The sequence below is a fragment of the Poecilia reticulata genome, chromosome 8 (assembly GCF_904066995.2).
Source record: "Poecilia reticulata chromosome 8, P_reticulata-male-v2, whole genome shotgun sequence".
Classification (NCBI taxonomy): Eukaryota; Metazoa; Chordata; class Actinopteri; order Cyprinodontiformes; family Poeciliidae; genus Poecilia; species Poecilia reticulata.
The window spans coordinates 22,801,478-22,824,387 of NC_088837.1; the positions used below are offsets into that span (position 1 = coordinate 22,801,478).

At 35.8% G+C, this 22,910-nt stretch overlaps 1 protein-coding gene and 1 long non-coding RNA gene across 3 annotated transcripts; both read left to right on the forward strand.

Moving 5' to 3' along the window:
- The first annotated feature begins 400 nt into the window (after positions 1-400).
- limd2 (LIM domain containing 2) lies at positions 401-22,190 on the forward strand. Of its 2 annotated transcripts, XM_081610261.1 has the most exons (5): positions 401-617; positions 16,812-16,919; positions 17,055-17,099; positions 18,144-18,280; positions 18,383-22,190. In XM_081610261.1, exons 2-5 carry the CDS (start codon positions 16,854-16,856, stop codon positions 18,540-18,542), a joined length of 408 nt encoding a protein of 135 aa, XP_081466387.1. In that variant the 5' UTR covers positions 401-617; positions 16,812-16,853; the 3' UTR covers positions 18,543-22,190. The 2 variants fall into 2 exon arrangements, with proteins under 2 accessions (XP_081466387.1, XP_008414529.1); XM_008416307.3 differs by lacking the exon at positions 16,812-16,919 and having other exon boundaries at positions 408-617.
- Positions 12,384-14,319, forward strand: LOC145552614 (uncharacterized). Its single transcript, XR_014088732.1, has 2 exons — positions 12,384-13,086; positions 14,129-14,319. It is a non-coding gene; the product is annotated as an uncharacterized LOC145552614 (long non-coding RNA).
- Positions 22,191-22,910: the final 720 nt, after the last annotated feature.

Here is a 22,910-nt window from a genome sequence, read left to right on the forward strand (position 1 = left end):
ATTTTTTTTGGATGTATACTTTTTACTTTCATTTGAGTCGAAATGTGATGAAGTAGTCCTCTTATTTGAATACAATTTTTGGGTATTTTACCCACTTCTGCTCTTTGGACAAACCGCTTATTTAGGGCACCGTTATCAGAATTAGACATGACATGTTCAGGAGCGCCTTGCAAAGTCGGACATCATAACCATCAATAAAAGTACATTTGTTATGACTCAGATAAAAACACAATTTAATTTTAACAAAATGCCATCACGTTAAGCAAAAACTTAACTCTCATCGTAAATATGTCCTTTTAAAATTATTGAAATCTCGCGCGTGCCGACAAAGCGTCGTATTTCTCACGTAGTTTCATTTTGTCCGACAGAACGGGAACACGTCCGGAACAGATGCGAGCCAATAGCGTGCGACATCCTGTCGACGAAGAAAACGGTTGTATTGAAAACCGAGACGAGGAACAGAGCAGAGGGTTGAAACTCGCCGGCAAGCAGGCTAAGCTCCAACGGCAAAACCCTCCCAGACAACAAGAAGAAATTGGAGACAACATTTTGAATACAGTTTCTGAGCCAGTAGATTTTACTGTTAACCGGGACACCGCAGATAAGTAGCGCAGATGGTGAGTGTCCTGCTTTTTCTTCCTCTCTGTCCGTTGGTTTGCACCGTGTCTGCAGCCTCTTCTCTCTTTCTCTCTCCCTCTGAGGTGAGGTGATGATGCCTGTCCATTCTGAAATGATCTACCGTCCAGGATGCTGATTCTTATTAACATCTGTTTTTATTTAATTCTAATTTCAGCTAAGTGTTTATCCTTGTTTGGTTTAGATTTAAATACCCCCCACCGGGGGTCTTTAAAATGCTAACAGTGCAACGTCCAATTGTAACGTCTGGTTCGCTAGCTTAAAGGCTAATTAATACATTAAAACACTTTATTAAATAAGACATTTGTAACACTTTTTAAATGTGATTGCTGTTGTTTTTAATCTTATGAACAGTTAATCTAATCCCCTCCTTTCCATTTCCTGATTTGTGCACCGCTTTGTTGCCGAACATGATGTTATTGTTTTGTTCTGTCAAGCGTAGCAGCACAGGGTTGTAACAGTCTTACAAATTAGGTGTTAATAGCCGACATATTCACTCATATCAGCTGGATCTCTTATATATAATAAATACCTCAGAATATAGGCATATATGATGTTGGACAGCATGTCAGGGCCATTGTTTCTTGGATTATCTTTGGTATATTTTAATTTGGAAATAATTTCCATTCATACACGAGCAAGTATGAGTTTGAGTCAGGGTATCATAAAATACAGCGTTAAAAATGTCATTTATTTATTAAAAAGTGGCTAAAACTTACATTTGCAATATGATCCAATTGTAAGGAGCAGCACCTGTAAAATTGGGAAAACTCCAGTCACATTTTTTGACATCCCACTAAAAGCACTTGGATAGTTTTGTGTTTTGACACGTAACGTTTCAAACCATTGGTGTACCGTTAACAGTAAAGAGCCTCTGCATAAAGTACAATTATTAATGACATCTGATATCCCCTATTATTGCATGACTCCACTTTAATCCAGCTTCTTATTTCTGTATGAAGACAAAGTAAACATCCCACTAAGAGCCTCACTTCCTGTGTTATAAAGGAGTTTCCTTCAGATGTCTGATCTCTCAAAGACACTTTTCATCCATGCGAGGCGCTACAGCCTGATCGGTTGTTAATTATTTTGCCAGCATATGGCTCCTAGGCTTAACTACACCAACTTTCATTTCCTGCCACAGGAAGATACTGAAAATCAGACTGTCTGATTTTCAGTATCTCAGAGACACTGCTGCCGCTTGTTTTGCATAAATATCGGAATCTATGTCTCGGTTTTATTTGTTCACTCAAAAAGCAGATGACAGATGGAGCTGTAGGCAAATTATGTTGTACTAATTTTGGTTTGGTTTGACTTTATTTAATGTAGAGTAATAAAAGAATAGACAAAGTCATAGACAAACAATAAATTTAAAACAAAAGCAAACAAAATAAGAGTAGCACTACTTCAATATATTTTTACTTAAGTAAAAGTAAAAACTAACCACCCAAGAAAAAAAGTCGACTCAAGTACTGAGTAACTGATCAAATTATCAATCATTTAACATTTAAAAATTACATAATCAGATGGACCAAGATATAAAGTTAAGTGTAAATTTTGGTATTTTATAGATGAAAATGACAATAATTTACATTTGTAGTACAAGTTTTTGGTTAAAACATGTTTTTTTTTACTCAGTTGGTAAAGAATCGAGACATTTTACTCAAGTAAGAGTAGAAATACTTCATAACAGAATTACTCAAAAATAAAAGTACAGTGTAGTAAAATACTCCTGAAAGTACATTTTAAAAAAAAGTTACTCAAGTAAATGTAATTGAGTAAATGTCACTAGTTGTTGCCCAACTCTTGTCTTAATTGAAATTATTAAAAGCACTAAAACATTAAAAAAAAGACTTAGACAGAAGTTCAAACCAAACTTTGGATAGTTTGATTTAATGTTTGTATTTTCTTTAGAGTAAAACATATTTTAGTGAATTTCAGCTGTGAGTTTCCAGTTGACTCATGTCTGTCTGCACAGAAGAAGCCGTCGTTTCTATAAGGAGATGTTGTGGTTTGTTTCTTCCATCATGGCATCGGTAGGCCTGCATGAAAGTGTTATGCAGATAACCACATTCCTTCACTCTGATTTGTATCATTTGTTTCCATTTCCTGAGAAGGTTCACGTGTAAAACGAACCCTGGTGATAAATCTGAAGTTTTAAATCAAAGATAGATTTTTTTAGGCTTCATCTTCCATGTTATAATGTCATTTGAGCTCTTATTTTGTTGTTGCCTGAACCTGATACCGAGTCTCACATTTCTTTTGCTGTCAGGTACCGAACCCTTTGAACAGCTTGTTTAGAAACCTACACAGCATGTTTTACTTTCAATTATGACACGTTTTAAAATACAAATATTTACTGCAACATAGGGAATCACTTTAATAAATAAGTGAAAGATTGTTTCTTGGTTCATCGTCTTTGTACCTTGTGTGGTAGGAATGAAAATCTTGCTGCGATTGCAAAGCAGATATTTGCATGCTAGTTGTGTTTTAGTTTGTTTCCAGGGCTGGATGAGACATGCTCCACTGAAGAATTTGATTGTGAAATATTTAATTTTCTCCCCTCTGCGACAGCATCTGATCAGCTGTAGAAGTTTTGTTAGCCACCTTAAATAAAGTTGCAGAAGCAAAGCTGCAGGATGCTGCATGATTTTAAAGCATCCAGTCGGCCTTTGGTTATGCTTATTAAAATATCAAACAGAAAAAATATAAATCAGCATTTGTCTTTGATCTTTTTTCTTATTTCAAAGGCACCATATTTTGTGTTTCAGCCAAGAACAGATATTTATATTTATTTATTCATCAGAGCATCTTAAGTTGTTGGAAAGAAGCGTTTTTTTAAAAAAAAGGAAGTAAACTTTCTGCATTGTCAAATATCACAAGCTGCTTACTTTACTGCTGAAAAGCCAGCGTCACGTTCTCTGCAGGCGCGCATGCTATTTCTCAGAATTGCTACATGCAAATATTATGGAAATGAGAACTGTGCTTCATTTCGTTGTTTATTTTCTGCTTTTCCTCCATGGAGGTTTGGCCAAAATCATTTTTAAGAAGATTCTAATTAGCTTTTGTTGAGGAAAAATTGACATTTAAGACAAGCTTTTCTGAAAAAGTTTTAAAAAGTTAAGAGTTTAAGAAAAATGTAGGTATGGAAAAATATTACATCCAGTCTGGATTGTTTTTGAGGGCAAATATTGAACCTTTGCTCTTGTACTTTTAAAAACGAGTTAAAAAGTGTCGAGTGTGGAATTATGCGATGAAATTTAGATATTTTTTTTCCTTACTCAAAACCCAATGATTTGACTCCGATAAAACTTACTATTGTTACATTAAAGCTAACTCATGAAAGTAAAGAAGAAGGAAGATAAAATGGCTGCTTTATTCTTGAGCTCTGACCAAATAGTAACCAAATAGTCGATTTTTGTTGAATGGATGACCTACATCAACAATCCCTCCAGGATTTTACTATTGTTTTTGCTACTTTAGAAATATTTGTAAAGAATTTCATGATGTTTCTTTCTTTAAATCCCTTCCAGAAAGATGAGAAAAAAATAACAAGCAGACAGACTGGAGACGCAAACATTTTTATTAATTGAAGAACTGAAATTGCTCCCTTTGTGTTACTTGACATCAAATGAGGCTGAGGTAGCAGAAGTAAGAAATACTGCCACCTGCAGGTGGGAGTTAGCAGTCACTGAAAGGGGCAGTGTCATGTAAAATGTAATATTTTGAGCTTTACATCATGTTATAATGTTACTCCTTCATCAAAATCTGTATTCCTGTATTCCTATAATCTCCATGGCAACCATTCAGCTGTGCAAGACACCTGGGTGGACCTAGCTCTGCCTCCGAGGCGGAGCTCCTCCTCCAAGTGTCCCCCAATCAGCTCCTTCAGACTAGCCAGCAGCAATTAGCAAACATCAGCTGAGCTCGTTAGAGGAGCTTCTTCTCAGTGCAGCTCAGGTAGAAATGTTGTTAAAGGGTTAATAGAGGACTTCCTGATGATTTCCTGAAGGTGGAGTTTTTAAAGGGATAGAGGCCCAATTTCAAGGTGTTTAATGATGTATCATATTTTGTATATATAGCATTGTTATTACAAATAAAATGATGTATTTAATTATGCTATAAAATAGCTCAATGTGCCTGGAAAATACACAGTACTGCCCCTTTAAACCCAATGATTTTTGCCGATTTTTGAGCAGAATTTGCAATAAACTCACAATTATGAGAGTCCAAAAGAGAAACAGTCCAGAGTGTGGGTGGGATGAAAATTAACTTTATGTGGTTCTGTTTTGAAATGAAAACACTCGACAATTTCCTTAAGTTAAAATACATATGACTCAAGAAATTATTAGAATATATTAGTTTGCTTCTATTTTTAGATTCAACTGTCTTTTATTTTTTGAAAAGACAGTTGACCCTCTTAATACAAGAGAAATATTACATTTTATGAAAATGGATGCTTATCAATTAATCTTTGGTCGATCAATAATATCAATCAACTCTGGATTAACTCATTAATCGATAACTTTGGACATTTCCAGACAGTAAACAATCAGCATAACCTTTCTTTAGAAATTATTCTCGAGTTTTATCTGCGAGTTACTAAAAGCACAACGCTCTGTTATTTGGCAGCTTATTATCTCATAATTACGTGGCTCCTGAAGCGCTTCCTTGTCAGACAGGAAGTCAAAACGAGAGCTGTCCGCTGAGTCAGTGAGACATGCAGACATGGCGATGGATGCCACCCGGTGCAGAAAATGCCCCGTCACTTTCTGGTTCCACCAGGAAGTTCAGCTGGGGAAGTGAAATAGTGGCTGACCAGACGTTTCACCATGTTGCTAGATGCGATTGCTCTGCAGACTGGAGAGCTGAATCCTGAATTAAACCTCTATAAATGAGTCCAATTCATACAAGTTTAATCAGTTTTTGCAGCTGACTAATCAGCATCAAGTTTTACTTTCTGGAAACTTCATACCAGTTGGGAGTATTTTCCCAGGGTTCTTGTCTCGGTCTCCAAATGTTTAGTTATTGATTTATATTTGTCTTCTTTTCCAGAAAAGTGATTTAGGAGATCCAAAAAGAAAACACACAAAAGCAGAGATGAAATCTGCAGTAACTCTAGGCTCCATACAGGAAAATATTCTCCGCTGAGTTTAGGTTTAAGACAAACTTCTGGACAGCTGTTTCATTGAATTGAGCTGTTTGTGTTCAAGCTGCTGTCACAATGATTATACAATGATTGCGTTTCTAAAAATAAGGAACAGGAGAGTGAATGTTTGGATGGCTGACAGAGTACATTTTTAACATTCAAGCTTCCTTAAAAGGGTCCTGCAGCAGTGAGTCATCCTACGCTGTGCATTCGGAGATAATCTAACGTGAAATACCTGGTTTTTTTCCAGTCAGTCAGCAGTTTAAATGTAAAGATGGTTTGTCTTTGTAGTACTTGTATGACCTGGTTTGAAGGATTGTGTTTACACAAGAAGGACCTCTTGCTTTTCTCCATGCCATCTTTAGCTGTATCTTTAAATTCCTTCACTGGAAAAAAAAAGAAAAAAAAGTAGGATTTACGACTTTTCCAATCCAAACATGTCATTCAGTGGGAGCTGGAGGCTGCAGTCATCCATCATAGGCCCGTATTTAGAGCAGCTGCTGCTGCTTAGATGAGAAGATTTATACCTGTTAGCATTTATGCAGTTCATTTAACATTTAGGGTGCATTCACACCAGCTTTGTTTGGTGCATTTTAACTTGAATTAGTCCAAAAAAGCGAACTTTGGTCCACCTACAAACCTCAATCTCAGTTCAGTTGAAGTGAACTCTGGTGCGGTTTGAATGCATTTGTGAACGCCAAGCGGACTAAAGCGGGTTAAAACAACCAAGACAAACTACAGAGTCTAGGGCTAGAGTGAGAAATGGCTTGTGTTTGTTACCAAACAAGGAAGTTTCAGTCATGTCTTCTTCTGAAGGTTTTGTGTTGTTTCCTTCAGTGGTTCTTGGCCCAGCGCCCCCACAGGCGAGGAGGGGAACAGTTTTTTTTCTCTCCAGGGGTTTGGTTTGTTTGACTCAGTGCAGTGTGAAAGGGAACTGGAAATGTAACACATGTTGCAACTTCAGTCCTCAGCTTAACCGAGTCTGCTAAACTACCAAATGTAAAAATACCTTGGTTATTTTTCAGTAAAAAACACACAGGAGGCTATGTCGTACCTCGGCTTCACTGTAGCTTGGTTCCTCACATTTGTGATATTCCTGAAGTGCCTAATCTTTGTTTTGCAAACTTTGTACTGCTCATGTCAAGCCTGGACTCCCTGGGCATTCAATAAAAAACAAAATGAGTCCAAATGTTTTGCCTTCAACAAAGACGAGACGGTTGAATCGCTCTTTCTCTTTCCATTTCCATTTCCTTTTTGTTTTGGTGCCAGTACCGGCTGCTTGGCGACGTCAGGTCGTCCAGTGTCGTTACAAAATGGAGACCAAAAACCAGAAAATTTGTTTTATTTATTTAAACCGATTTTGGGACATTTTATATCGATTCTGAATCGCAACAAATTAGATTTGCGGTTCTTGGACAATGGATGTGTCCATTTTGAAGAGAAATGGCCTCTGTGTTCTGCCATATTTATTCCCCAGTGAAACATGGATATTAGTTAAATGTTAGTGGACTTGTTTAACTTAAGCTAAATAAATGCAGTAACATTAACTAAAGGTTGGTACCAAGCTACTGCAGAACAAGAACCACACACTGTATTTTACAGGTTTTTGCTCCTCCTTACTGAAGTTGCAATATATTCACTGCAAAAGTTAATAAAAAAGTGCCAATAGAACAAGCACTTTTTCATTAACTTTTTTATTTTATTTACTTAAAACGAGTCTCTATATCTTGCTGGAAAGTTACTTGTAAGTTACTTTGTCTTATTTCAAGTTCACCTAGATATTTGCACTAGAAATTAGACCAAAAATACTTGGCAAGATTTTGTGTTTTTGCAGTGTTTCACATCTACTTTCTTGAGCTGAAATGAAATACTTTTGCACATTTTCACAGTTTCTGGTTTCTTTACTTGATTATCAGTTGGGGAAACACTGTCAGTCATGTCTAGTTTGTTTAATGCACAGCAGTGACTAAGAAGTGAGGATAAGTGGCCTCCTAAATGTTGGACATAAATCTCAAAGCAGATACCCAGAAGCTCCGTTAAAGAGAACAGAGGAACCTGTTGTAATCAATCCCCTCGGCCCTGGGGTGTGTTTCGCACAAACACACGCAGGCTGGCATGTGGAGGTGAGATTACAGCCCAAGCGGAGGCTCAGAGAGAGGAATTGATGCAGTGAGCTAAGAGTTGAAGCTCTTTTGCAAGACGATTTGAGCTGAAAGTGCTCCTTGTTTGGTAAGATAACCAGACTCCAGCTGGCTGAAGTTTCTCACACACAGCTGAAACAGTGCTGGTTCAGAGAGGATTAGTTCCACTATAAAACCTCTTTCTGAACACTTTGTTTTTTGCTCACAGAGGTTTTTCATTTCCCCTTAAGTTATTGAGGCCACATTGATTGGTATCACGCGAACCATTAGTTTTCTTCAACCTTTCTTTGCGGTGAAACTTGGGAAGTAATTGTCAGCAGACAGTTACCAGAGAGAATAAGAATGCAACTGGGTTGCTTTTCTCGTTGTCTGCAGGACAGGAGAAACAGATGTGTCGTAACAACTTCCTGCCACATTTGAGCAGTTTGGGGAAACTGAGGCTTATGTACATATATGGCAAAGACAGACCAAGATGGCACATGCAAATCTAAATACTTGGTAGTTGTATGTGAAAAATATAAGTTTGATAACAGTCGATTTTTCTTTTATGGCTGCAATTACAAGATTTTACTGCAGCTCTCCTGTGAAGAAGCTATACTTCTCCTGCAAAAACTTTAAATTTAGGCTAAATTTTCAACAGTTTCTGGAGAAGATCAAAGTTTTTTTGGTTCAGCATGTGTACAACAACCACAGGAAGTGGTGCAGCATGCAGTGTGCTTGATAATCAGAACGCATGAGCTGTCTGAAAGCTAGCAGCAACATAATGACTGCTCTCAGGAGGAACCAAGGATGAGGAGGACATGCTTGACTGTTGGGATGTGATTGCATCTACAGGAAGATGCATGGCTTCACTGTTAATTAACTAATCGCTACAAAAACATGTCATCCGGTTGTCCTGAGTGCAGGCAACACCCTTTGTTTTCCTGCCTGTTTGTGAAGTGTTTCATCAATAAAGTTACGTCAAAATGTCATGCACATTGTTGAGTTAGGATAACAGCTGAGACTGGTGCAAAATATGATGCTAAAATGTTTCCGGTATAGATTCCTTTAACAAGAATGACTGATGTGTCTGGTTAGTTATACCCAAATGATTAATCGTGAATAATCAATTATTGAAATAATCATCAACTAATTTAGTAATCGATTAATTGTTTAAAGGATACAGAATTTAAAACGACCTTTAGCTAAAAAACAAAAACTATATATATAGTTAGAGCATTAAATAAGCTAAAACTCTACAAAAATAAACACATTTTGCATTTAAAATGAAAAACATTTTGTAGTAAATATGTTCAGATGGCATTTTTAGCTTTACCTGGTTCATTAAATCTATTAACAACCTTTTGCTATCCATTTATTAATGAAAAAATAACTACAAGATTAGTAGATGATATTTTTGTTGCTGTTGATGCGACCTTTGATACAGATAATCAAGCATTAAGGACAGTAATTAACTAGCACACTGGCTGCAAGTGACCTGCTGAACTCAGTATACTAAAGTATAAGCTAAAGTTAGCTGAAATGCTAAGGCTAGCTTAAATGCTGTCGGTAGAATGTGAGTTATCATTAGCATATTGACTTAAATTGACTTACTGCATTAAGTATGCTAAACCTAGCTAATAATTTAAAAATTAGATAAAATGCTCATTTTAGCAATTAGGCTATTGTTAGCATGGGTCTATTACCAGCATGTCGAGTGACTAGCATGTTGACACTACCATTTGGATGTGAAATATCACTAGCTCCATTACTGCATTAAGTAAGCTAATAAATTAAAAATTAGATAAAAATTAGACACTACCATTTAGATGGTGGCTATAACTAACATGTTGGCACTACCAGTTTGATACAGTTTACCACTAACATGTTGGCACTACCAGTTTGATACGGTTTACCACTAACATGTTGGCACTACCAGTTTGATACGGTTTACCACTAACATGTTGGCACTACCAGTTTGATACGGTTTACCACTAACATGTTGGCACTACCAGTTTGATACGGTTTACCACTAACATGTTGGCACTACCAGTTTGATACGGTTTACCACTAACATGTTGGTGAACATTGGCTCCATTTATTATGCAAATATTAATCTGTAAAATTATGCTGCAGGTCTTACCATATGCATCTGTTACTAGCCTCAAACTCCCATTTTTACACATTGATCTCCAGCCAAACTTACATAAGAAGCTTTTAGAAAGGTTTCCAGTGGACTTTCCCCTTCTTCCTCAACAGAAGCTGCCAGTTTTTGCTCCTACTGAGCTTTTTCTGCTGCAGCCGTTTAGTCCATTTCTGTTTATTTTCTGCTTTAGTTATGATCGTTGCTGCCATAACAGTCCTAAAGTTAAGTCTTTGTTATGTTTGTAAGTTAGCTTTTGGGTGTTGTGCTTCCTTTAGGATTGTTTATTCTTACATACCAAACTTCCCAAGACTTCTTTAAGGTTTTGCTGTTCAGCTAAAATTTCACCTGTTTGATGGAAACGTCATTAAAATACCAACTTACAGAAACAGTGTGGCAAATGCTTCTCTATATTAATCACTAACCTTTGAACTGTGGCTCAGTTTTATCAATAAATTAACTCTTTTGGTGTTTGAAGATTTAATTTTTGGAAAATCTCGATTGATTTTTTTTTTAGTTTCCATAGTTACGAGTGATGTCAGTCCACCCAAGTCCGCCATCTTGTATGACAAATGCGTTTGACAGCTTCCATTTATTTATTGGGACTCTTAGATAGTATCAGAGCTAGGCTACAATATAATTTTTGTTTTAAATAACAAGAATAAAGTCAGAAAATTACCAGAATAAAGCTGTAGGAGACTGAAGTAGTAATTTATCTGAATTTCAATGTGAAAAATAGTAAAAAAATTAAAATAAGGGAAGTTGAGCATCTTGTGAACTAATACACAAGAAGCTAATTGGTATAAGCTTTACAGATAAGGAAACACTTCAACATATCAGTATCAAATTACTATCAGTAGCACAACTATTTCCTCTTTTTTGTGTTTTTTTTCATTAAAACAACTCCCTTTTCTTAATTTTAATGTTTTTATGGTAAAAATGCATATTTTTTTGCTTATATTATCGCTATATTTTCATAGTTTTAACAATTCTTGTAGCCTGACGCTAATACTCCATCATATGATTCACAGAGGGGATTATTAAGACACTTTGAAAATATATTTTCTGTTATTTGTCATTTCCAGAGGTAGGGAGAGTAGCACTGCTTCAGCATATTTTTACTCAAGTAAAAGTAACAAGAAATTACTCAGGTAAGAGTAAAAGAAGTATCTGGTCAAAAGTAACGAGTAACTGATCAAATTATCAATAATTTAATATTTAAAAATTACATCACTAGATGGACCAAAATATAAAGTAAAGTGGAAACTTTGTTATTTTAAGGATCAAAATGATGATAATTCAAATTAGTAGCAAAAAAAATATCCCCCCCCCCAAAAAAATTGTTTTATTTATTTATTTTATATATATATTAAAAAAAACTGATTAAACTTGAACAAAAATTACAGGTCTGTGTCTGTGTCTGCTGAATGTTTGGTTAAAACATGTTTATTTTTCATTCAATGGGGAGAAAATCCAAAAATTTCACTCAAGTAAGAGTAGAAATACTTCAGTAAAAGTACAGCGTAGTAAAAATACTAATAAAAGTAAATTTTTCCAAAAAGTTCCTTAAGAAAATATGACTAGTTACTACCAAACTCTGGTCATTTCTTTAGAAACATAATTTAGAAAAGAAAGTGATTTTAAAAATTAAAAACATTGAATGTGGAATGAAAAAGATCAGACATTTAGTTTTCAGCTGTACATTAAGCTGATAAATTATGGAGAGCCATTTCAGCCAAAATTAAATAAATAAATAAATGGGTGAAATAAATAAAAAATGAGTAAAATAAATCAAAAAATGAAGAAAATGAGTGAAATAAATAAATAATTTGTTAAATAAATAATTTAGCTTTTTCATTAACCCATTTTTTCATTTATTTATTTTTCATATTATCAATTTCTCAATTTCCCTTTTTTCATTAATCTATTTTTCATTTACCCACTTTTCATTAATCTATTTTTCATTTAACCATTTTTAATTTAGCTTTTTCATTAACCCCATTTTTCATTTCTTTATTTTTCATATTATCAATTTCCCAATTTCTCTTTTTCATTAAACTATTTTTTATTTATCCCTTTATCCATTTACCCATTTTTCATTAATTTATTTTTCAATTAACCTCTTTTCAATTTCCCTTTTTTACTAACCCAATTTTTTCATTTATTTATTTTTCAGATTATCAATTTCTCTATTTCTTTTTTCATTAATCTATTTTTCGTTAATCTATTTTCATTTGTCCATTTTCATTTATCCCTTTATCTATTTACCCATTTTTCTTTAATCTATTTTTTAATTTAAAAATTTTTTGATTTCATTTTTCCTTTAACCCGATTTTCTATTTCCCAGTTTCATTAATCAATTTATCATATATCCCTTTTTTATTTACCCAATTTCTTTTATCTATTTTTCATTCAACATTTGTTTGAAAAATCTTTACTTTTCCCATTTTCCAATTCCCCTTATTTATTTAGTATTTCCTTATTTTCTTATTTGTCACATTCTATTTCCCCGCAAAACTTAGGGAAAAATAAATGCAAATGAGGAGAGGCACGTCATCAGGCTACAACTTCCCCAATTGGTTGGTTAGCGTCACACCCATACTTTGCTTCAAGAAAGATGGCGACCTACTAACGGGTTATCAATAAGCTGAAGCTCATTAACTTCATTAGAAAATAGTGTTATTACTCCTGACTTTAGTTCTCGTGTGGCCGCTCAGACAGAACGTGTTTCAGTTGGCGGCTCTCGTGGACTCAGAGCTTCACCGTTGGGAGTTTTTATAGTTTGAACGAAGCGGCCGCTGAAGTTGGCTTACGATTGAAGGTTCGGGACACCTTCGTAGCTACCAGCTATGATCCAACTATAAGGAGCAACTTTACTGTACATCGTAAGTGAACTGCAATATCCAGAGGCAGCTTTACGGAGCATCGGGCTGAAAGAATGAGAGTGGAGAGCCTTGGAGATCTGCATCGGAGGCCATCTTTCAGACATGCACCGCTGCTGTCCGTCCAGGATCCTCCGGTTGCCCAGACGTTACACGGTAAGCTACTAACGCTGATGTTTGTTTTCCAACTACAGTCATATTTAATCAATAGGGCTCAATTACGATCGTGGAAGGGTTTGAGTTGATCTCGGCAGTAGGTGACAAACTGAACGTCTCCAGGATGTTGAGACCAGCACGTCCTCTGATCCAATACATCTTATTAAGGATAAAATCAACAAAACGTGTTCAAATTAATGGCCCAACAGGTTGATTAAAGACAGTAAAAAGGTAGGAGTGGTTTCGAGTCGATCGCCTTGTTTTACCTTTGTAAACAGACAACCGGAATACAGTGACATTTAGTGAGGGTACAGAATGGAGAATGGATAAAAGCTGAACTCCTGCTACAATCTTTGCCTCTCTTGGTTACATCCCTGAGGTGTGCCAAGTGTGGCCCACATGCATATAAAGTAAATATGACTATTAATTTAAGTATTTCTTTGTATGTATAACTTGCCCACCTTAGTTTCCCTGTTTTTGGTCAACGTGTGCCTCAACATGTGGTTACTGTTCCTTAGAGGTGGACAGAGGACCCACAATTTATCCTCCAGGAATAACAGTAGCACTTCAACATGTTTTTACTCAAAGTAAATCATAGCTGAATAAGAAATTAAAAAAGAGTAAAGAAGCATTTGGTAAAAAGTTGATCAGTACTGAGTAACTGATCAAGTTATTATTTCATATCTTAAAAAAATTACACAATTAGAAGGCCCAAAATATTAAGTTCAGTGGAAATTTTGGTATTTTAAAGACAAAATGAAAAATTAGTTTAAATAATAGTGATGCCTCATAATAAAATGACTTGAGTAAAAGTAAAAAGTTCAGCATAGTAAGAGTATTCCTAAAAGTTCATTTGAGTTTCAAAAAGTTACTCAACTATATTTAAGTAAATGTAATTAGTCGCTCCTAAACTCTGCCGTTCTGAGGGAATAGGAGAAGGAACTGTTAAGGAAATAAATTAATCTTATTTTGATACTAAACATTGTTTCAATTAACAAATGAATCATAACACCCAGAACATATTCTGTTATGTTTATTCAAGGGTGAAGGAACAGAATGACTGGAGATCCTGGCTGAGAGGGACCAGGGCTGACAGTGAGGAGAACCGTCTGCACTGTGAGCAGCACCAGAACTCCTGATGGGTCTCCTTCAGGAAGAACCAGAGAGATGGCCGACCTCCACAGAGAAGAGTTCACCCAAACATCAGAGGAAAAATGAATGCTGGTGCTCAAACAGAGCAGCCTCTTTTCTTAAACCCAACACACACAGGGTGTTGTGGCCCTGATTAAAAACCTGCTAACTTCAATTTAACTGAAACACAGAACATCCAGAAATGTGATGAGCTTCAGCTATAGAGTGGAAATGACACAGTGAGATGAAAACATGTGTCTATATCACTCTGTTATACAGGACATTAACATTTTAAAGTGTTTGTTCCAGAGCCCCTGATACAAACGATAGCATTAACTCATCCATCAGACATTTACTGAGGCCTGAAACATGCAGGGCAGACGACCTGAGGACTGACTGGTTAAACTATTTCACTGACGCTTCAGATTGCAGATTTCCAATTGAAGGCGTCTGTAAATGAACAATCATTATTCAATAAATCAAGCTGTGTAAAATAACTGCTAGGGTTGCTATTAAGAACCCAATATGTCATGTTTGTTCATTTCTATGTTGTCGTACATATAAGGTACGACAATGTTTAGCTTCATGTTGAAGAATCTTCAGTGTAATGAAACCAAAAAATAAAACGGGTCCAAAACTTTCAATCTGTATTCTATTTTTGTAGCTTTGTTCTATTAAGATTGTTTCGTTTACTTTAAGCCACAAACAATCATTTTATTGTCTCTGGGACGTGAAAACATTAGATTTGATTAAATTAGAACTTGACAGATTAGAAGGAACACAGATTTCATAATAATCAAACAGTTTGTTTATTCAAAACGGTAAAATACAAATGGTTAATGCATATCAATGGTATAAGAACAGACACATTTTTTTAAATGAATGTGTCACCAGTGCATTTGGCCGAGTGTTCCTGCTCCAGAAAGGTGAAGGTCTCTGGTCATCCTGAAGCTGTGAGCCCACTGGGAGTCTGAAGGGAAACACTGAGACCAGAGGCCTGCAGGATGAACTGCATCTGAAAACATACATGATGGAAACATTAATGAATGTGCTGCGCCAAAAAGCTGCACTTTTGACCTGGTGGCGATGGAACCAGTTATGGTAGATCTGAACTTTGGTTTGATGACCTAAATATGAGAAGCTTCAGACTGACAGGAGTTAGGTTAAAGCCACATCTTGTGAATTTATTGATTAAATATGACTGTAGTTGGAAAACAAACATCAGCGTTAGTAGCTTACCGTGCAACGTCTGGGCAACCGGAGGATCCTGGACGGACAGCAGCGGTGCATGTCTGAAAGATGGCCTCCGATGCAGATCTCCAAGGCTCTCCACTCTCATTCTTTCAGCCCGATGCTCCGTAGAGCTGCCTCTGGATATTGCAGTTCACTTACGATGTACAGTAAAGTTGCTCCTTATAGTTGGATCATAGCTGGTAGCTACGAAGGTGTCCCGAACCTTCAATCGTAAGCCAACTTCAGCGGCCGCTTCGTTCAAACTATAAAAACTCCCAACGGTGAAGCTCTGAGTCCACGAGAGCCGCCAACTGAAACACGTTCTGTCTGAGCGGCCACACGAGAACTAAAGTCAGGAGTAATAACACTATTTTCTAATGAAGTTAATGAGCTTCAGCTTATTGATAACCCGTTAGTAGGTCGCCATCTTTCTTGAAGCAAAGTATGGGTGTGACGCTAACCAACCAATTGGGGAAGTTGTAGCCTGATGACGTGCCTCTCCTCATTTGCATTTATTTTTTCCCTAAGTTTTGCGGGGAAATAGAATGTGATAAATAAGAAAATAAGGAAATACTAAATAAATAAGGGGAATTGGAAAATGGGAAAAGTAAAGATTTTTCAAACAAATGTTGAATGAAAAATAGATAAAAGAAAATTGGGTAAATAAAAAAGGGATATATGATAAATTGATTAATGAAACTGGGAAATAGAAAATCGGGTTAAAGGAAAAAGGAAATCAAAAAATGTTTAAATTAAAAAATAGATTAATGAAAAATGGGTAAATAGATAAAGGGATAAATGAAAAATGGACAAATGAAAAATAGATTAATGAAAAATAGATTAATGAAAAAGAGAAATAGAGAAATTGATAATCTGAAAATAAATAAATGAAAAAATTGGGTTAGTAAAAAGGGAAATTGAAAAGAGGTTAATTGAAAAATAAATTAATGAAAAATGGGTAAATGGATAAAGATTAATGAAAAAGAGAAATTGGGAAATTGATAATATGAAAATAAAGAAATGAAAAATGGGGTTAATGAAAAAGCTAAATTAAAAATGGTTAAATGAAAAATAGATTAATGAAAAGTGGGTAAATGAAAAATAGATTAATGAAAAAAGGAAATTGAGAAATTGATAATATGAAAAATAAATAAATGAAAAAATGGGTTAATGAAAAAGCTAAATTATTTATTTAACAAATTATTTATTTATTTCACTCATTTTCTTCATTTTTTGATTTATTTTACTCATTTTTTATTTATTTCACCCATTTATTTATTTATTTAATTTTGGCTGAAATGGCTCTCCATAATAAATCTCCTAATGAGATGAGAAAAGCTGATTTTCAGGCCTCGGTCCAGACAGGAGGCACCTGATCTTCTCCATGGGGTGCAGAGAGACAGATGGAGCAAAAGCAAACTGGGGAGAGAGAAACAGATCAGACTCATGACACAAACACACTGGTAAAGGTAGAAAAACCGCTCATAGACCATTAATCCAACCATCTGTCAGTTATAATGAATAAGTAGATACATTGAAGCGTTGGGGTGTTTCAAAATATTAGCTGAAATAATAAATATGTTTTTTTGTTGTTTTTTTTTCAGGACACCAGAACCAACACTGAAGATAAATCTGTCCAGCGATCGAAGGTAATCAGCCGGTGATGCCTTCACTGCTCTCTGCTTCTTTTGTTTTTCTGGGTTGTGACATATTCCAAGCTCGTCACATGAACATGGAGATAAAACGCTAAACCCACAGAAACGGGCAAATCTGGCCAGAAAAGTCAACATAAGTTTATTTATATAGCACATTTAACAGTTTTAGTAAACAGTAATTCTGACGATTCATCGATTAACCGGATAAAAAAAATTGACACATTCTGCAGATTTTTCATTTACCCACTTAAGCTTATTTTATACAATTTTAGAAATAGAAATTTTAGAAATCAAAAAATGCAATTAAACAATTCAGTTCAGTTTTTAAATTGGAAAAAGGAAACATTTGCTTGCCTAAAATGAAATAAATGAGCATTTCTTTTTTTGTACAATTGATTATTTTTAGCAAAAGATGCATCTACAGCTAAAAAACACTAACAGCAACATATGAAATTATGATTATTTTTTGTATCAATAACTAAATAGAAAAAGATGCTAAACAGGATAATTTTTACCAGGTGAATTTTTACCAGGTGAAGCTGAAACTCTTGAGGAGTTCTGTTTAGAACATATTTACAGAAAAAGGGTTTTCTGTAAACCTTTTCTGAATCTGGATGCTCTAAATTTAGATTCGAGCATAACTAACCAGACATATGAGTCATTCCTCTTAAAGGGAGTTATTAATCGATTAATCCCGATTAATTTGATCAATTGTTTTAGCCCTAAGCTCATTTAAAACAACAGCTGTTGACCAAAGTGCTGCGCATTTAATCTCCCTATGTGTTGAAATACTGACCACACTGTGATGTCATTGTGCTTCCCAACATTTCTCCAAACAGACTCGATTTATCCCGTCTCTGCTGTCTCTGTATAAAAAAACCTATAAGAAACAAATAGACATTCCTCAGCCTGGTGGGGGCCCACGTAAAGCCTGGTGGCCCGCCAGGCTTCTGATACACTGAGGGAAACCCTGCAGTATTTATTCTTCCTCACTGCACTGCGTGTCGCTCCCAGTAAATTATATGTTGATGTGTTCAGTCTTTCAGCTTTAAGACCCAAAAGGAAGTGTGTGCAACATGTGAGAAGACAGTCTACCCAATGGAGAGATTGGTTGCCAACAACCTGGTTTTCCATTCAGCGTGCTTCTGCTGCAAGCACTGCAAAACCAAGCTGAGGTGAATAATGCGTTTGACTTTCTTTGTTTTCTCCGGTTATATGATTCCTTCCATCAGCTTCCTTTGTAACTCTGCGATCCCGTCCCTCCTCCTGCTCCGCAGCCTCGGCTCCTTCGCAGCTCTTCAGGGCGAGTTTTACTGCAAGCCCCACTTCCAGCAGCTTTTCAAAAGCAAAGGCAACTACGACGAGGGTTTCGGACGCAAGCAGCACAAAGAGCTCTGGGCTTCCAAGGAGTCGGACACCATCACAAAGTCGCCATGATCACACCTGCCTTTTTCTTTTATTTTTTTGTCCTGTTGAACACCTCCAGCATGTTTTGCGATGAACACATGCCTCATTATGCTGGGGCGCAGTTAATTCGACCACGCGCTTTTTTTTTTTTAAAAATGCCATCCGAACAGAAACATGCACAAACTGCTTAGAAAAGACCCATAGCATCAAAAGATCTGGAGATTTTAATCGACTATTATTTTACACCTTTATTTTCCTCTTTCCTCGGGAATTGATAGTTGATTGTGACCAAATTTGTTCCCTGCACTAAAAAAAAACCCCACACAAATTCTTACCAAGTATTTTTGGTCTAGTTTGTAATGCAAATATCTTAGTTCACATGAAGTAACGACAATTAACTTACAAGTAACATATCAGCAAGAAATGAGAGCCAATAATTCTTTAATATTGATGAAAATCTATTTCTATTGGCAGATTATTTCACTCTAAGTGTAATAATCTGCCAGTGGAACTCAAACTGGGTTGCTAGGTAACGGGACTGGGCTTGGCTAGGGTTGCTAGGTAACAGCACCAGTGGAACATGCACTCTTTAATCAATATTAAGGAATTATTGGCTTAAACCAAGCTCTTATTTCTTGCTGAAAAGTTGTTGGTAAGTTAGTTTTGTCTTATTTCAAGTTTTCTAAGATATTTGCACTACAACCTGAACCAACATCACTTGGTCAGGTTTGGGGTTTTTGCAGTCTAAAATGGGGGAGCGCATCAAAAACATTTCTTTTTCTACTCATAATAAAAAGAAATTATAATAATTTGCACCATTTTTTTGAGTGTTCTACCACATCCTCAGGCATTTCAGAAGAGTTTCAGAGCAACAATGTTTCGGACAGAGCATGCACTCAGGTCAGTTTTTACCCAATGAGATCGATGCATAGTTTCAATAATCCCTCGCTGTGGTACGCTGTTACAGGTTTATTCAGGAACAAACAGGGTACAGAGTACTGTATAACAACCGCGCACATCGGCAACAGCTCACCTCATGTTTTACTTTTTATTATTAATATTCAACTCACCCGCTTCTTGTTTTTGAATTCCCTCTCTCAGTCTTATCCTTGCATGTTAGCACGACTGGGTCTTAATAGCCTTACCTTTAAACTGTAATTACGTCTTGTGTTGTGAACGGTTTCGTTTCATCAGCGCACTGCACTGCAAAAACACAAAATCTCACAGAGTAATTTTGGTCGAGTTACTAGTGCTTGAAATAAGACAAAACTAACTTGCAAGTAACTTTTAAGGAACTCATAAGAGCTTGTTTTAAGTTAATAATTCCTTAACATTGATGAAAAAGTGCCAGTTTTCACCAGCAACTAGCTAATTGACAGATTATTTGTCTTATAATATGAGGAAAATGTTTTATTGTAGTTTAAATAATTTGTCAGTAGAACTAGTGCTTTTAAAATTAATATTAAGGAATTACTGACTTAAAATTAGCTCCCATATCTTGCTGAGAAGCTACCTGTAAGTTAGTTTTGTCTTATTTCCATTTTACCAAGATATTTGCGCTTAGAAACTCGCCCAAAATGACTTGGTAAGCTTTTGCGTTTTTGCAGTGTAGCAGCCCGTTTCTGTACTTTTATTATCGGAATATGAAATAATTTCTGAAACCTGTGTTTTGTATGCTATCTGTACATAGAGCCGTGGTTTGTGATTGTTGAGCGTTTCCCTCCTCCTCCATCTTGCTGTACTCTCACTTTGCACAAGCAAACACGATTACCAAACATGATGTTGAAAATCACGACGGAAACTGAGGCCTTGTCTGCTTATATGTGACAACAGACAAGAAAATGTTGCTCCTCTGTTGTTTGAGGCATGTTAGTCATTGATAAGTCTTGTGAAGATTGTGATTGTTAATCCGAAATTCTTAAAGAATTAGTCTACTCGATGTTTTTGATTCATAAAGATGTGGATGTAACCTTTTTGGGTAAGAGATGAAGCATCTTTGAGAAATTGTGTGGCATTCATACCACTAGATAGTCATCATTTCCATCCCAAAAAAAGGTGGATAATATTCACTTTTGTATTATTGCCTTTCTCTTCATACTTTCTGTTGCATACCAAGCAGTTACGCAAGTGGACCTAGTCTCAAAAGGCTCGTTTTGCAGTTTTCATGCTTGCAAACCCCATTGCAGAGCTCCCTCTGCTGGAGAAAGCTTGTCAGTGAAAGAGGGCCCTGTGAGTAATTTGCCTAAGAACCTAACAGCCTTTTTCAATACGTTGCCTCGGTTTGCAGTGCTTTTTATTCAAAACTCCCAAGAGAATCTAGTTAATCGACGTCGCTATGTTTATATTCCGCCAATTAAACATCTAATTTCCTAAAATGTGTGAATATTGCTGACACTTGAATGACACAAAGTTCGTTTTGTGACTGAAAGTTTACTGTGAAACTGAGCATGCTGTGTGGAAAAGAGAAAGAGAGTCAAGCCTTAGGAATAAGTAGTTGACCTGATAGTGTTTTAACCATTTCCCATAAGAAGTTCGTGTTTTTTTTATGTTTTTTTTTTGTTTAGAGCACGTGTCAAACTCGAGGCCCGGGGGCCAAATCCGACAAGAGAACAGTGTGCTTAAACATTATTTTACCAATTAAATCAAATCTGGTTTTATCTATTTTCTGCCAGATTATTGTGGAAATTCACTCAAAATTAGCAAATCGCTAAACTTTTTCACGCTAACACATAGTTATTGATGATTTTTCACAGAAACATTTGGGTTTCAGTGGCGCTTTCTTTCTTTCTTGTACTAAACAGCTGCCTCAGCCTTAATTGATGTCAGATTATAGAAATAAAAAAAATCACATTTATTGTCATAAATATCACAAATTAGTACCAATTAACTCTTTGATTGGAAAAAACAAATGTGAAATCCTGGAGGGACTGAAAAGATGTTCAATATTGTTTAATTTTAAGAATTAATTAATATTTCAGCTGGTTTTATCAATACCTTCTGGGACAGCCGGCCTTTAAGAGCACTGGGGATCTTGATTTGACCCAAAACGAAGATGAGTTTGACACCGCTGCTTTAATAAGATCCCTGCACCCAACCCGCAGCCGCCATTTTTATCCACATTTTCCACAACCAAACGTTTTTCCTCTTACGGTTTCTACGTTTTCAACGCTTTAAAATCAAGTGACTTGTTTTTAGAAATGCTGTTTCTGTCATCCTCTGCAGTTTGCCAAGGTACAACAGCAGAATCCCTGAACTGCACACCTTTAAGTTGAGTAAAGCAGAAACTGGTTTACGCTGGTGTAAACTGGTTTAAACCGGTTTACACTGGAGCCCAGAGGCTCAGGTGAATGATGAAGTTAAATCTGTGAATCTGCTCCTTTTTGTGCTGGACATACATGTTGTTATATTGCTGTTGTCACCGAGACGATAATAATGTATGCATCTCTGAAGGTGTATCGTTTTCCAGACTTGACCTGAGGGTTGAGACGGCCTTACAGCAAAAAATTAAAATAAAAAAAAGAAGAGGTTTGGACTGTTTACAGTCTTTCCCCCCGTTTTCCTTTAATACTTGTGTTTCAAATGTAAGCATCTCTTTTCTCTCCACCATTATACACAATCAAGTTTTTCTTTTTTTACATGCTTTTGGAAAAAAATAAATAAATGCTGGTGTTGATTTAATTCATGTTGGCTTGAGTCTAATTTGTATTTAAAAGCTTCGAGGTATTCGTGTTTAGAAAAAAGGAAAAAACAAAAACATTTATGCTGCATGTAGTGTTGATATATATTTTTTTTAATTCACACTTTATTCTCTACTCTGGTTTTTGACCCTATGTTTCTAAACACTTGCAACCTTCAAAAATAAATGTTTTATGGGATGCAACACTTATTTTAATTAATAATAACCTAAACAGCCCCATCAGTTTTTTGCATAAAAACAATTAGTTATCTTTTTCATAGGTCATTGATTATATGCGGCACTCAACCAGTTTTATTTGGCTGGACTGAGGACAAAAATACTGAAGAGAATTAGGGCGACTAAAAACAATTCCGATTTTTTTAATGACTTTTTTCTGAATACTGATTTTTTTTTTTTTTTCAGAATTTTGACATTTTTCTCAGAATTCTGACTTTTCTGAGGTGAAAAGTCAGAAATATGTGATTAAATTCAGAATTCTGAGAATAAAAGTCGATTTTTTTAATAACCCTGATACTCTTCTGTAATAAATTACTTCTTTATTGTAAAGGTTGCGGACTCTTGGTCTCAAACTTTTGAATAATGACCAAACTTTTACATGTCCACAGTTAATTTTTTTTTTTAATTTCTTTTGAATGGTGTCAAAATAAAAGAAAGTGAGGTTTGGCTCTGAAATACGTACGCAATTGTGTCTTTTTTTATTT

Excerpts from the sequence above, each read along its gene's own strand:
- limd2 (XM_081610261.1), top strand. The coding sequence starts at position 16,854 with ATGGAGCAAAAGCAAACTGGGGAGAGAGAAACAGATCAGACTCATGAC. Across the intron at positions 17,100-18,143 it reads AATCTGTCCAGCGATCGAAG|TCTTTCAGCTTTAAGACCCA; the intron begins GTAATCAGCCGG and ends TGATGTGTTCAG. Across the intron at positions 18,281-18,382 it reads CACTGCAAAACCAAGCTGAG|CCTCGGCTCCTTCGCAGCTC; the intron begins GTGAATAATGCG and ends CCTGCTCCGCAG.